General features: G+C 45.6%; 1 protein-coding gene across 1 annotated transcript in view; it reads right to left on the reverse strand.

Moving 5' to 3' along the window:
• Positions 1–15,046, reverse strand: part of Itpr2 (inositol 1,4,5-trisphosphate receptor type 2) — a 394,656-nt gene that overhangs the window by 126,457 nt on the left and 253,153 nt on the right. The window contains exons 38-41 of the mRNA XM_029478274.1: positions 8,910–9,018; positions 8,009–8,196; positions 1,635–1,818; positions 59–315 (exon numbers count right to left, since the gene is read on the reverse strand). Coding sequence (XP_029334134.1) covers positions 59–315; positions 1,635–1,818; positions 8,009–8,196; positions 8,910–9,018 — 738 coding nt within the window. The remainder of the gene's footprint in view (positions 1–58; positions 316–1,634; positions 1,819–8,008; positions 8,197–8,909; positions 9,019–15,046) is intronic.

The raw sequence follows: 15,046 nt of genomic DNA on the forward strand, positions 1-15,046 counted from the left end.
ACACACACACACACACACACACACACACACACACACACACACACGGCACATGAAGTACCTGAAGTTCCCGGTTGTGATTCTCACACAGTAACTGCAGGAACCTGAGGATGGGACGCATGATGGTGATGGCCGGGCTCATGGTAACTTCCTCCGCAGACTTTTCCTCCGCACTTCCTGCTTCCTGTCCCGGGCACATTGTGTCTATTTCCGGGTCCATCTCTCTTCTGTACACACAGTATGCTTTGGATGTGGCTGAAGACGCTTCTGTTAACTGCCCTTTCATTCCTTCTCTCAAATGCAGCGACGAGTCTCTCACTGAAAGACAAGCAGTGGTTCTATTTCTGAACTAATTTTCTTTTCTTCTCTTTCATTCTTTTTCCTTTTCTGACTAAAGGAAAATAAAAACCCAACAGCCATAGGGATTCGAATTTTCCACAACTGAATTTTAAAATTACCTAACAAGAGGCTCAACAGTTTCCTGAAAGGAAGGTGAGTAACAACTAAGGAGCTAACACAGTGACCAGAAGGAAAGGTCTCAATACGTAGCCAATTTCAGAATTTTCTGACGTATAAGAGTATATCTCAAAGACACATAAGCACATGTAAAACAAGTACAAGTGGCTTTACAAGTGATGTGCCAAGGGGCTGGAGAGGTGGCATGTTAGTTGCTTTTCGTTGCTCTGATAAAACACCATGAATAAAAGTAACTTGGGGAGACAAGGGTTTATGTCATCTTACAACTCTCTGATTTATCCGTAAGGGGAGTCAGGGCAGGAACTCAAGGCAGGAACCTGGAGGCAGGAACTGAAGTAGAGGCATGGAGGAAAGCTGCTTATCAGCTTGCTCATCCCACTTTCTTATGTGACCCAACAGAGGCACCATCCACAATAGTTTTGGCCCTCCCACATCTGTCACTGATGAGGACAATGCCCCCACAGGCTTGTCTGCAGGCCAATCTTATGGGGACATCTTCCCAATTAACATGCCCTCTTCCCAGTTATATCTAGCAATATATTAACAAAAACCAGTACAGAGTGCTTAGTGGTTAAGAACCTTGCTGCTCTTCCAGAGGACTGAGTTCAGTTCCCAGCAACCACGTTAGGCTGTAGCTCCAGTTGCAGGGGACCAGACACCATCTTCTGGCCTCTGCAGAACTCACACACATGTGGAACACACAGAACACAATGTATCAAGAAACGTGTGTGCACACTCAAGAATTCCTACAGATCTCATGGGAAAATGATAAACTATAAAGTGATAACATCTCTACAGTATTTAACTGACAATAATTTGGTTATTTCAAATATAAACACTATAAATTCCATCCTCGGAGTTTAATTTCTGTGCTTAAAAAGTTTTAGACGGTTTTCTTTACTGCACAGAAGAGTGAACTCAAAGGTCTTTCACATTGCCAGTTGCGCCACACCAATTAAACTCCAATTTAGTTTGGTCCTGCAGGGCTATTTTAGGGTCAGCCCCATGACCAAAATCCTCTATAGATGGAAGCCCACACTGGAAACACAAGGGGTAATTAAACCCTGAGAATCGAGACAACGTCAAAGCTACATGAGATTCTTCGTTTCATTATTTCCTTCCCCAACAACATTCCCTCGGGTACCCAGGAAGGTCCTCACCTCTCATCCGAGGGCCCAGGGCCATGACGTCACTGTCCTCTTCTCTCTTCTTGCTCCCTAAGTCTATGGTGTTGACGGTCACCGTGGATCTGATCTCTTTCTGAGCAGCCTTCATCCGATCATAAAGGACTTTGAAAAATTTCTCTGACTTTTTTTGTTCGTGCAACTGCTGGTAGAAAGAATACTGCAGAGAAAGCAGAGTTTAAAGTCTCAGTCCCGGAGGCAAGAAAATGGTGCTTTATTCTGAAATCAGCAGAGGCCATATAGATAAAAGCACACAGTGTGCTGTGCTTTCCCCCACCAAAATATACCGGCTTTCCATCTCTCATTCCATTTAATGCGCAGTAATAATACTTTCCACTATACTAATAACAATGGCTAGAGTTTACTTAGTACCTTCCACTAAAATGTAGCATATTTTATATTCTATTTGATATATCTTTCCTTCATGTATTAATTGTAATAGTATAGTGAATTATCATATTAAGTAATTTTTTTGGTCTGATGGTATAATAAAGCCATGCATTGGTCCAATACACATTTATCAAATTTATTTACTAAATTTATTTATTATGCATTGGGCACTATATTGTTGCTAGAGACAAAACAAAAAGAGAAAGTGGACATATTCCTACCCACATGAGTTTGTAACCCAGCATGAGCCATGCCACACTTTTATGAGTGTCCTGTATAAGTGATGGCTCCCTGTTACATGAGAAAGATATTTTCTCTTGTGTCTAACTGATTGTAAATTTAATTTAGGTTGTGTTACCATGACAACCTCACTCATGGGAACCCACTGGTAAATGGGTATTAAGTTGTTTTGCTACTTCATAAATTATGATCCTTCTCATGCAGTTTATGGGGAAACAAGCTGCAAATAAGCTCTAGTTTATCATCAATAATGATGCAGAAAGCATTTAAGATCAAATGTGTGGCAAAAATGTACCTTGGTGAGATGGGGAAATACTGAGCTGTGGTTACGAGTCACACTGTCTACTTAATGACATTATAGAAGAATCCAGAGGGCTGATAGGAGATAGCAGAAGAATATATTCCAGAAGAGATATAATTTAAGTGGGTGGAGAAATTTTAAGGTATCAATAGCAAGATATTGATATAAAAATGATACCTATAGGAGAAAGACAATAAAGATCAAGAAAGATGACAGCCCTCTGGTAACAGAGAGAGGGCGGTTTCTGTAAACGTACTAAGAAATCAGTGTGAAGAAGCACTCCAAGGCCCACATGATTTCCTACTTAAGTGGGACCAGCCACACACAGGCAGGTTGGGAGATCTGACGGTTACTGACATGTTTTCCTTCAGGAACAACTGGAGCCAGGCCCACTAACTCAGATGAGGCTCTGCCCAGCTCACCATGTTTATGTATGCAGCATACACACACAGTGAGTTTTACACAGCCTTCCCTGTCAGCATCATGTCTGTTAGGGGATACTCCTAAACAAGGGGCTAGCAACCTTGTACAGAAGCAGGATGGGGAAAAAAAGCCCTCAGTAACCATGGCAACTGCACTGGAATAGTCAAGCTGGTGCCTACGGCTTGCAGGATACAGGCAGCATCCACAGACCTCTGTGGTCCCACAAATTAAGTTCTAATTTTTTTAATATAGTGTGGCTGGGAGGTGAAGCGAGGAGGTGACAAGTTGGTTACTGAGGAAGTCTGGGGAACGTTGAAGCTCTATTAAGACAAAGTTTGTAGTCAGGGGGTCCATTCACACCTACCCTATCATGGATACTTTCAGTGTGATGGGTGGAGTGTTCTCACTCCGTGCACATTATATTGATAAGAAGAAACGAGATGCTGTGAGGCAGAGGGATTTGCCACATGTTACATAAGCCACGTGCTACAGCAGTGGATGTAAAACTATTTACATGTAAATCAAGCTCTACAGTGCAGAACAATGTTGGGGAAGGGATGAACATGTGTGTTTCACGAGCTAATCAGATGTCACAGCACTATGGACAACAGGGAGTGTCAGAGGACACCGAGGCTTTCTGCAGGAGCCAAAAGCAAAGGATATGGAGGAAGTATGTTTTAAAGGAAGAATCTGCCTGTGGGGGAGGAGAAGATGGGAGCAATAGAGGGCAGAGGTAAAGTTATGAAATAAAAACTAGTATGTTAGCTTCCTTTCCAGTGGCTAGGATAAATCACCCTGCCCAGAGAAGCTTGGAAGAGATGGGGCTCATTTGCTCACGGTTCTAGGTTAGAGATAACCATAGCAAGAAAGCTGCAGAAGCAGGAGTTTGAGGGACTTGGGCATAGAATATCCGTAATCAGTAATGAATCAAATAGGATTGTTCTCAGCTTGCCTTCCCCACTCTTGTATGCTTCAGATCCCCTGCCTAGGGAATGGTGCCGCTCACAGTGGGCAGATCCTTCCCCCTCAATCAGCACAGTCAAGACACTTTCCCACAGCCATATCCACCTGCGAATCTTATCCAGACCAATCCTCGCTGAGACTTTTTCCAGGTGGCTCTAGATTATGTTGGGTTGGTAAGTGTCCCACTGAGAAAGACCAAGGCTTACACACAGGATGGTCAGCCACTGTCCCTCCTAGGGTTACAGATTCATTGTGGCTAGGGATGCAGAATATGGAGCCAGACAGCAGAGGATAAATCCCAGCTCTGTCTCTAAGAAGCCATGAGAGCTTAGATCTGCCTGTTTCTCCTTTGATAATCTAGGGATAATACACACTATATCATAGGTTGTTTGAAGAGCAGCCAAACTAATGTATGTAAGAATAGTTTCCAGTACTCAAGAGCCACCAGCCCTCATCTAATCAGGTACATCGGGCACAAGAAGTAACTCACGTAGAAAGGAGGGGATTCACTCTGGTTCAGAGTAACAGCGGCTAGACAGCTCAACTGGGAAGAGAAACACTGCTCACTAAAGACCATGAAGCTCAGGGCTGGAGAGATGACTCAGTGGTTAGGAGCACGCATTGCTCTTACAGAGGATCCGAGTTCAGGTCTTAGCCTCCACATGGAGGCTCACAATCCCCTATAAGCTCATGACTGAGAAATGTCCTCTGTAAATTCATACACCTGAACACCCAGTCCCCCAGCTAAGCACTGATGCTTGTAAGGAACTTTAGAATTTGAAGCCTTACTGGAGAAAGAATGGCATGAGGTCGGGAGACTCTGAGGGTCTATAGGCCCCCTCACCCCACCTCCAGTTTGCTCTGTCTTCCTGTGTGAGGATGGACATGTGACCTCTCAGCTTCCTGTTCTATCTGCTTGCTATCATGCCTTCTCGCCCTGACTATTATGGACTCTCCCTTGGGAGCCGTGAGCTCTTCCTTCTGTGAGTTGCTTTGGTCATGGCATCTATCACAGCAACAGAAAGTGACACAGGGAAGTGACATAGGGAGGGACACATCTGAGTCACTAAAGGGAGAGGCAGATTTGACTGGTCTGATCTAGACTTCCTAAAGCCACAGCACACAGCTGACATCTGGGGACAGGATCATGTACCTAAATCAGAAACCAAAACAGCAGAAGCTAGGAAATGAAGTCTTGTTAATCTATGAGAGGATTGTGATATGCAGATTTGTGCTGTCTCTTCAATGGGTCTGTGTGAGTTTTGTTTTATCTGTTTGTTCTGATGGTGCATAAGAGATTGAACCCATGGCCTCAGAAATCCCACAGACATGCTTACGGCTGAGCTATGATAGAGACCAGCTTTCATTAAGTTCATCAGACTGGCCTTGAGCTTGCTCTGTAGCTCAGGCTTGAATGTGTGGTCTTCTGTATCAGCCTCCTGAATAGCAGGGATTACAGGCTTGTATAACCAGCCCACTGTGTGTGTGTGTGTGTGTGTGTGTGTGTGTGTGTGTTTGTGTATGTGTATGTGTGTGTATGAGTGTGCATGTGTTTCTGTATGTGTGTGTGTATGTCTGTGTATGTGTGTGTGTGTGTGTGTGTGTATGTGTGTGTGTGTTTGTATGTGTGTTTTGGATGGCTATATAGGACCACAAAAATAAAAAGTAGGGTATCACTCCACACATACAATAAAAAAAATTGAAGATTAACTGGAGAGACACAGTATAAGGCAGACAGTAAAGCAAAGGAACAGAGAGAAGGTGCCAATCCAGACAGCGTTGCTGTGAGGCTCACCAGGGAGCAGGAGCCACATGCTCAGCTAGATGAGAAGGCTTCTTCAAGACCAATCAATCTCTCATAAGCATATCTACCACGGAGCAGTTATTGTGCACTAGAGACTTCCAAACACCAGCAGCACAGAGAGGAAGATGTGCTCCAAACCTTCAAGGATTTGTCATTGACTCGTGGAATCTGGGCCACACCTGGAGGGGCACCGTGACATGACCAAGACACCCCAGAGGATCTGCAGGCCACAGCAAGGTCATGAAGCATCTAGCAGGTAGTTCTGCCCAATGGCAAGGGTCTGGAAACAGTTCTGAGCAGAGCCACTGAGAAGCAGAGCAACCAGCCTGACATCCCGGGAACTACAGAGAGAGAGCAAAGGAGGGGGCAGGCAGGGGGAGAGAGAAGAAGAACCTGCTGATGAGGAACCTGCATTGGGAAGAAGTTCACAGTCTCCAGCAGGGGTCTGGCTCTCCTGGAGGGAGAGATTTGAAACAGGTGTATAACATAAATATTATTTAAAATGTCGTGGGAGGCAACAGAGAGAATGTTAGAGAACAGACTCTGGGAAACATGCTCACGGGAGTGAGCAGTGAATCACAGTGAAAGATTCGAGGGGTCTGTGAGGAAGGCTGGAGAAGCAGAGATTGAAGGGATAGGGATGAGAGATGTCAGAGGAGCAAAAACACCCAGGTTTGCCATCCAGGGATGGCCAGCGGGGAGTCAGGGTGATCAGTTACAGCCCAGAGTGACTTTTACGTTTTGGTCAGACAACCAGAAGGCAGAGTGACAGTCTCGGGGAGAAGCAGTGCATGGGGAGAGGAGCCGTGGTGAGGCAGGAGGCTGGAAGGGGAGCCAGAGAGAGAAGAGTTCCAGGATCCAGGTAATGAAGGTTCCAGAAGGACAAAAGCTTTCCCAGTGATCAGTGCCACAGAAACACAGGGTGAATAAGACTAAGGAATGGACCTTGGGAATGGTGTACAGGCATTCATAATTGTGGCCTATGGCCCCCTGGTGTTGGATAGCTTCATCCAGACAAGTGAGGCTTGCCCAGCATCCATGAGAGGATGAAGTGATGCCGGGGCTGACCCTCTGTGGTTCTGGGAACTCTAAAAAGTGCAGTCGTGTGACAATTGCTAGAGACACCAGTTCAAGGCCAGAGCATACTGGTGTCTTTTTGCTGCCTGGGAGGCCTTTGTCCCCAAAGCTCCTGAGGTCACACAGGTATCTCACACTTCAAAGCTCCTGCTATTGACTATATGTGGTGACAAGCTAAGGCAAAATGCCCCAGCTCTGCATCTGACTGGGCTTCTGTCTGCCCTGAGTGGGGGGTGAATGGGGTTGGGAATTTCTAGCCAGCTGCAGCTATGCATTGCCTCCACTGGCAGTGCCTCACTAGCAGTGAGCCAAAAAGCTCAGAAGTGCTCTCTGGGAACAGTCTCCAGAGCTCACACTGTTGGGCACAGGTGTGCTGGCAGGACAGGGTCAGACCCTTGGTGTGTATGTGGGCACAATGCTCAGTGCCATGGCGGGCTGGCTCTTGCTGCAATGCATGGTGAGCTTCCAAGGATGCTCTGTCTAGAGGAAGCGGGAAGCCCTGTCATTTCAGGGGCGCATCAAATAAGCTCTAACAGAAATGTGATGGGGAGGTGAGGAGGGGGACGGTTTGCTTGTTGCTGGGGGAGGGGCTGCCCACAAGGAGAAGCTGAGAGACCACTTTCCCTTGGTTTCTTCAACAAGCCAGGAAGAAACAGGAAAGACAGAGAGTCAGAGGTCAGAGAGGACCACCAAAAAACCCACATCATCTGGACACAACAGGACCAGAGCACTGGAGCTCGCAGGAGTTGTGGCAGGCAATCAAGTCAGCGAATGTCCCTGCATGGAGTGGGAAGGGGCTTGCAGCCCTCAGCCCTGGCTGGGGCTCTACAGATGTGTTCTGGGGTCTGAGGCAAGGAGAATCAGTTTTCTTTAAGGGGATTAACCTACTCTTGGTAAGTTAACCATGGTCCAGCAGATGGCTCGGCACCCAGGAGTATCTGGGTAGCATGAATTGGTGTCCAGAGTTTATTAGGATTGGGGGGAGGGAGGCAGGAAGTTGGGGGAAGAGTGGGGAGGTGGGGTAGAAGTGTGAAGAGTTAAGGAGGGTGGTAAATGTTAACAAAATACATTGTATGAAATTCTCAAAAAACAAAACTCATCTTCTGAAAAGTAGCAGTGACAACTGGAACACCTGGGGTGACAGAAAAGTACCTGGGTCTGTGTGTTTCCTCCTTCCAGCAAGGCAATGCCAAGCAAAATGCCCTCGGAAAAGATCCTGTCGTTTTTGGTGTTCACAATGACATCGATGACAAGTTCGGATGCTCCTTCTTTGTCCAGCAAACACTGGATATCGGACATTGAAATGCCCGTCTTATCTGAATCCTGTCCAGAGAAGCCTCCTGTGGCCAGGGAAAAACAAACAAACAAGAAATATCAACCTTTATCACAGACATTGTTTTTAATAGCAAACAGTGTTTTCAAGCTCTTAAAATATGACAGGAAAGTTCACTTACAAATGTAAGTCATTAAGCATGGAAATCTTAAAGAGATGTCCAACAGGTAGATAACTCAACATCACTAAATATTTCTCTATATTTGTCTATATTTCTAAATATTAAATATTGTAGCCCAGAAAGAGCAGCAGAGATGGCTCCGCAGTTAAGAGCACTGGCTACTCCTGTAGAGGACCTGGGTTTGCTTCCCAGCTCCCACACAGTGGCTCACAACCCTCTGTAACTGCAGTTCCCAGGAATACAATGCCCTCTTCTGACCTCTAAGGGGACAAAACACACGTGGTGTACAGACATGCATGCAGGCACTAACACATATGCATAAAATAAAAAAAATAAATCTTTATAAAATACCCTATGAAAGGAAACTAGCATTTTGTCTGTAATGTTTGAACTGAGGAACTGACACAAATTGTTTGAAGTACAAGGCCAATCCACTATAATGCTCAGATTTGTGGATTCGTGAACCCCAAACCACACAAAGGTTTTCACTGGTGTTTTAAGTGAATATTTTCCATGTTGCACTTAAGGAAGACAGACATGTAGCCCTGTCAGGAAGACATGCCATAGAACCCTGAAACGGGGAAAACGAGAGACCTCACCTCCCACTTGTGCTGTCTTGGCATAGGCTCCTGAGAGAGGTCCATTCACACTAACGCTATGATCACCCTTGAAGTACCGATTCAGGAGGATTCGCCGTAATGTGCTACCCTAGAGGCAAAGGAGACCCGTCGTCATTTTTATAAATAAAAGCGGAGAGTGTCAACATGCTAAATGCATCTATACCCAATATAAAATACATGAGAACATTTTATACCAAATTAGTATCTTCTGAGGTAATTATAAATGCACCCCAATAACAACAATAAATTCTTTTATAATAAGTGAAGTAGTGTGAGGGATGATGAGGTTCCTAGAATCCACTGTGGAGATGATCCCCTATCCCCAAACCCATCAAGCTGTACACATTAAATATGGGCTGACTGGAGAGCCGTGGAGCTGGCTCAGTGGGTAAAGGAGCTTGCCACCAAGCCTGAACACCTGACTTCAATCCTGGGATGCACTTGGTGGAAGAAAGACCTGACTCCTACAGGGTGTCTTCTGAATTCCACATGTGTGCTGTGACATGCACATGTGACATGCACATGCAATGTGAATATCGTAAACTAGTTAAATATTTTTACATATATTTAGAGGCCAATGAGCTGTGTCAGGAGTAAAAGCACTTGAAGCCAGGCTTGACCACTGAATTCCATCTGTGGGACGTACGTGGTAGAAGAAGTGAATCAGCTCTTAGTCACGCACTGTGTCATGCATGTGAGACACACACACACACACACACACAGAGACACACAGAGACACTAAACCAATGTGATAAATGTAAGTTTGCTCAATGGGAAAAGCTGTCGCCCTAGTATTGAGCAAAATATCAGTAGTGCCTAGAGAAGATAGCAGACACCCTAGGAGTTGAATGCGGCCTTAGAGAGACTAATCACAAAGAAGTGAGATCTGGGCACACAGGCGTGACCCAAACAATTAAACCGGGTAAAATATAGTGAATTACACTCAGACTCTGAGACTCTGGACTTTATTGAGAAGAGAGGGAATAAAGAACAGCATATTTCTTTAGAAATAGATTTTTTAAAGATCTTGCCTTCCGCACTTTACTACTAGGAGGAGGAAGAGATGGGGGTGGGGATGTGAAGGAGGGGAGAAAAATAAAATACCATGTTTCTCTCATATATGGAGTCTAGAATCAAAATATATGCATACATAATACATCTACATGCATGTGCATATGTGTAACATGAAGATGAGGCTATGTTGGGAGGGAGAGGAGACAGTAGGAAGGGGCATACTGTGTGGGAATATGAACAAAGTATAATATAAATGCATACAAGATGTCATATGAGACCCATTATTTTCTGTGCTAACTAGAGCTTACTTTAAATGGTATATATAACTTTTGCTTGCATTAGCTCTGCTCCTAAGGAGGTACCCCAGGTTCCAGAGAGTGAACCCCGGCTTGAATGACTGACTGCAGACACACATCTCACAGGTGACAAGCAGGGGGTTCAGTCCTCTGACCTCAAACCCAGGCATGTCTGGGTGCCCCCACCCTTCTCTGTGCTTTCCATGTGCCCAGCTTCTGATCTCACACACCCTCCTCGGTGCCGTGACACAGTGCTCCAGCCATTCTGTCTCTAGCTCACTCTGTGTTCTTTGGTTATTCTGTCTCCAGTTCCTAAGTGTTTGCCTGGGGTCATGTGCTGGGCTCCTGCCCCCCCCCCAAGCTTTCCTCTTCCCGTCTGCTGCTCTTCCTTGGTTGCACACTCGGGCCTGGCAGCCCACCATTCCTCCTCCAGCCCCACCTTGCACACCTAAGCGTCCTGTTAGACTCCTTCCCTCTCTCTCTTAGGTTGCACTGGCACAAGAAACTGAAACACCCCTTCTCTCTTGAACCTGTTTTCCCTTCCATATCAACCCATCGTAATAAAATTTCAATCACCCTGGCTGCTCACTGGGGACTCAGCTTCAACCACGTTGACAATGGCTTCTGAATCCTACCTTTTTCATGGAAGCCTCTAGGTTCCTCTGACGCTATTTTTAAACCAAATGAAGATATGTTTTCTACATTTTCCTGTTTGCTTAAGGACAAGGCCTGCCTTCCCTCTGCAGACTCCATGCTCCTGGGAAGCCTACTCCTTCAGGCACCATCCTACATGAAGAAGGCAGAAGCTTCCTGGCTGTCAACTGGATAGGATTTAGAATCGCCTTGGCAACGCACCTCAGGGAGTACCCTGGAGAGTTTAACTCCAGAAAGTTTAGCTGGGAAAGGAAGACATGCCCCCCTCCCCATGGGAGAGGCACAATCTTATGGATTGCAGTCTCAGAATTAATAAACAGGAAAATGCGCGTTCATCTCTCTTTGCTTCTTGCCTGTAACGGGATGCCTCACACTGGAATACCACAGCTGCCCTGCCACGACAGGCTGAGAGTGAGAGAAATAAACCCTCCCATCCTTCAGCACCTTTTGCCCAGTGTTTTGTCAAAGTGATGAGAAAAGTAACCAACAGCACACCATCCACCAGTTTATAGTGAGGTGCTACGGAAGACTTCACGCAAGGGAAGCCAATTCCAGCAGGCTATGCAAGACACACACACACAATGACACACAGTGCAAGACACACAAACAATCACACACAGTGCAACACACACACATACACACAAATAAATCTTCTTAAAAATTACCTGTGGTGGTTTGAATAGGAATGATCCCCACAGACTCATGAGTTTGAATGCTTGGCCCACAAGGGGCAGCTCCATTAGGAGGTGTGGCCTTGGAGTAGGTGTGGCCTTGTTGGAGGAAGTGTGTCACTGTGGAGGCAGACTTTGATGTCTCCTACACTACTTAAGACTTGCCAATACAACACACAGTCTCCCTGCTGCCTACAGATCAAGATGTAGAACTCTCAGCTTCTCCAGCACTGTGTCTGTCTGCATGCCACCGTGCTTCCCACCATGATGATAATGGACTGAACCTCTGAAGCTGGAAGCCAGCTCTATTTAAATGTTTTGCTTTATAAGAGCCGCTTTGGTCATGGTATCTCTTCACAGTAATAAAACCCTGAAACTAAGTACCAGGAGTGGGATATTGCTGTAATAGGCCTGACCATGCTTTTGTTTGGAGGAATGTGGACTCTGGAACTTTGGATTAGAAACGCAGTTGAATGCTTAAAGTGGGATGTTGTGGGCCATCCTAGTGGGAACATGGAGTACAGTAGTCCTAAGTGTTATTTGAACCATGGGAGCCTGGCTCAAAAAATTTCAGGCAATAAGAATATCAATATGTGACCTAGAGGTGGTACTTGTGATATTTGGACAAAAACTGTGGCTGATTTTTGTCCTTGTCCAGAAAGCCTGTTTGAGGCTGTGTTGAAGAATTTGGGATTGGTTGCGTTGGAAGAGGAATTTTTTTAAAAGCCTAGTATTGACTCTGTCGTATGGTATTAGTATTCATGCATATGGAAATCTATAATGAAGAGGGGTGGGCTGAGCAAGGAGAAATACAGAATTACAGTTTGAGGAGAATGGGGGCACCAGGAAGTGGAATGGAGCTAAGTTGTGGCTCAAGAAGATAAATAGACTAAAGAAAAAGTGGATAAATGGAATGGTGACCTCAGGGCAGGACCCCACCCAGCTCTGCTTCCAACTTGGAAAAGCAATTAAAGAAAAGCCTTTAACCCCAGCACTCAGAAGGCATAGGCAGGAAAATCTCTGATTTTAAGGCCAGCCCGAGCTACAGAGTGGATTTCAGGACAGCCAAGCTTAGGCAATGAAGGAAACCATCCAATCTAGAAAGCTGATGAAGATGTAATTGAATGAAGAGCCATGTTCCAGCCCCAGCAAGCAGCAGAACACTGGCAGCTTTGGCCACATCGTTCTGGCTTTAGAATCAAGGATAGAAGAAAGGGGTTGTGGAATCTCCTTCCATGCTAAGGAAAGCCACTGAAGGCAGATGTGTGGCACAGATGCCCCTGCATGAAGGCCTAGAGAGACCATTATGTGAAGCTGTGAAGGTGAAGCCTGGATTGCCTTGAAGCCCCCAAGATGATGGTGATGGCGATATGGGATACCTGCCAAGGAAAGCTGCCAATGGAGTAGAACCAACCCAAGAGAAAGAACTGTTTGCAGTCAACAAAGCTGAAAGGAGTTGGAAATCAGAAGAGCACTTTGGCATCAGACGTGGAGATGCAGAGTTTAAAGTTGCCAAGGTCATTTTTGATCTTGCTTCCCCACAGAAGTAAAAATTTTTGTCTAAGATACTGAGAAGAGTGGGAGGAAAGATCAGCTGCCTCCAAATCCTAACGTTTGCACTGCTAATCACTGTGACTAAGCATGGGAAAGCCAGCCCAAAGCACATACTTACACTACTATGGAAAATAGGCTCCATTATTTCCAAGAAAGTGAAAAAAATTCTATCTTGGTTAGATGGCTAGTTTTCAGCTAAGACAATCGTATCTACTGAAGAGTGGCAGACTGCCATATTGGCACACCACGGGTGCTAGCAGATGGCTGGTGTCATTTATGAAGTTCCGGTCCCAGAAACCAGAGGCAAGTGCTGTGCCACAGTCAGCAGAGGGTCACCCGTGGTCTGTCCTCTCTGAGATGAGATGGTGTCAGTAGTGTGGGATATGTCCCTAAGTCACTTTAAGTCAGGTAGAATAATTATACAACCTGTCAGAAATTCCAGTCAGGCTTGTTAAATCATTTCTGAGCTGTGAGTGCCACAGCAGAAATTGAGAACAGGACCAAATGAACAAAATGGCATTCTGAAAATAATTCCACAGGGATGAGATGTATGAATTCTGGGCTGGGTCTTCTTAGCCGCAGTGACTTCCGTCCTCAGGCCTCCCACAGAAGGTGCTGGGTAGACCCACTAGTGAGGTTGTGCTCTGTGGTCCCTCTCTCCGTCAGAGGCAATTCCAGGCCACAAGACACTGCTTCCAGCCAACATCTTCATAGGAACACATTCCAGATGTGCGGACTGTGAAGCCAAGAAAACTAGCAACCACCTTCTGAAATTACAACAAATATCTCCATAAAAAGACATCTCTGTGGCCAGAGAAGTCATGCTGACAGTATGTTTGTACCGGAAGACGGCCCAGGGCTTTGATTTCTGACCACACCCTGCTATTTTATTCGAAGTCCAAGGTACCAGGAATTGATCAACCCAGAAACGGCTGTCTTTCATGGACAGAACAGAGGAAAATGAGCATTCATTCTAGAAAAAGCTAAAGGTTTTCTTCTGCCCTGAGAAGCCTTGCATTGCTTGCATTTATAGACATGAACAGCTGTAAGGTAGACAAGAACATTCCCGAGTCCTTTAAACTGGATAACTAATACAAGTGTTTCGCATTGGAAGGAAACTAATCAAGGCTTTATGAAACAACACCATATGCTAGCATTATTAAACACTGATCCTTCAACTGGTAAAGATTAACTTGGGGTTTCCCCTTAGAGATTAGTGATTAGCTACTCGTCAGCGTGGATAGATCTGGAAGCAGCAACTTCGTGCGCCTCCAGACAGCCCCATCTCATTTGATGCTAATTAGTGTTTCCAAAACCTTTTGACCTAACATCTACACGTCTGACTAAGAATATACTCCCTGAAATGCTTGGGCATGGAGAAGAGATGTGGTTCTCCTGTGTGGTGCTGTGTTAACTATATCCTAGTGGAATTACACTGGGTCCAATGTTATAACCAACCACACTGTGGGGAGCTCCGTGGAGGAATTGGGAATCGTGTCATCACCAGTCAGGTCCATTCAAACTGTAGCCCGAGATGGTCATAGATGCTGCCCATCATAAAACCAGACACTTATGTGACACGTGGCCACGTTTCCAGCCATTGCTGCTGTTGTCATTCTCAATTATGAACTTTGTAAATGACAAGGTCACATCACAGCACATCAGCAGGCTTCTCAGAGATCCTGGTTGCTGATACTTTTGCTCAGCTTTATAAGATGGGAAACTCAAATCTCACTAACAATTACGGCCTGTGTGTGTGCAGGGATGGGCCGTGCACACCAACACTGCGACATACTGGTCACCTTGAAAAGCACTAGGGAGCCAAAGTAGTATTTCTGAAAATGGCAGAGGCAGAGGCAGAGGCAGAGGCAGAGGCAGAGGCAGAGGCAGAGGCAGAGGCAGAGGCAGAGGCAGAGGCAGAGGCAGA

Source organism: Mus caroli, chromosome 6 (assembly GCF_900094665.2).
Source record: "Mus caroli chromosome 6, CAROLI_EIJ_v1.1, whole genome shotgun sequence".
Lineage (NCBI taxonomy): Eukaryota > Metazoa > Chordata > Mammalia > Rodentia > Muridae > Mus > Mus caroli.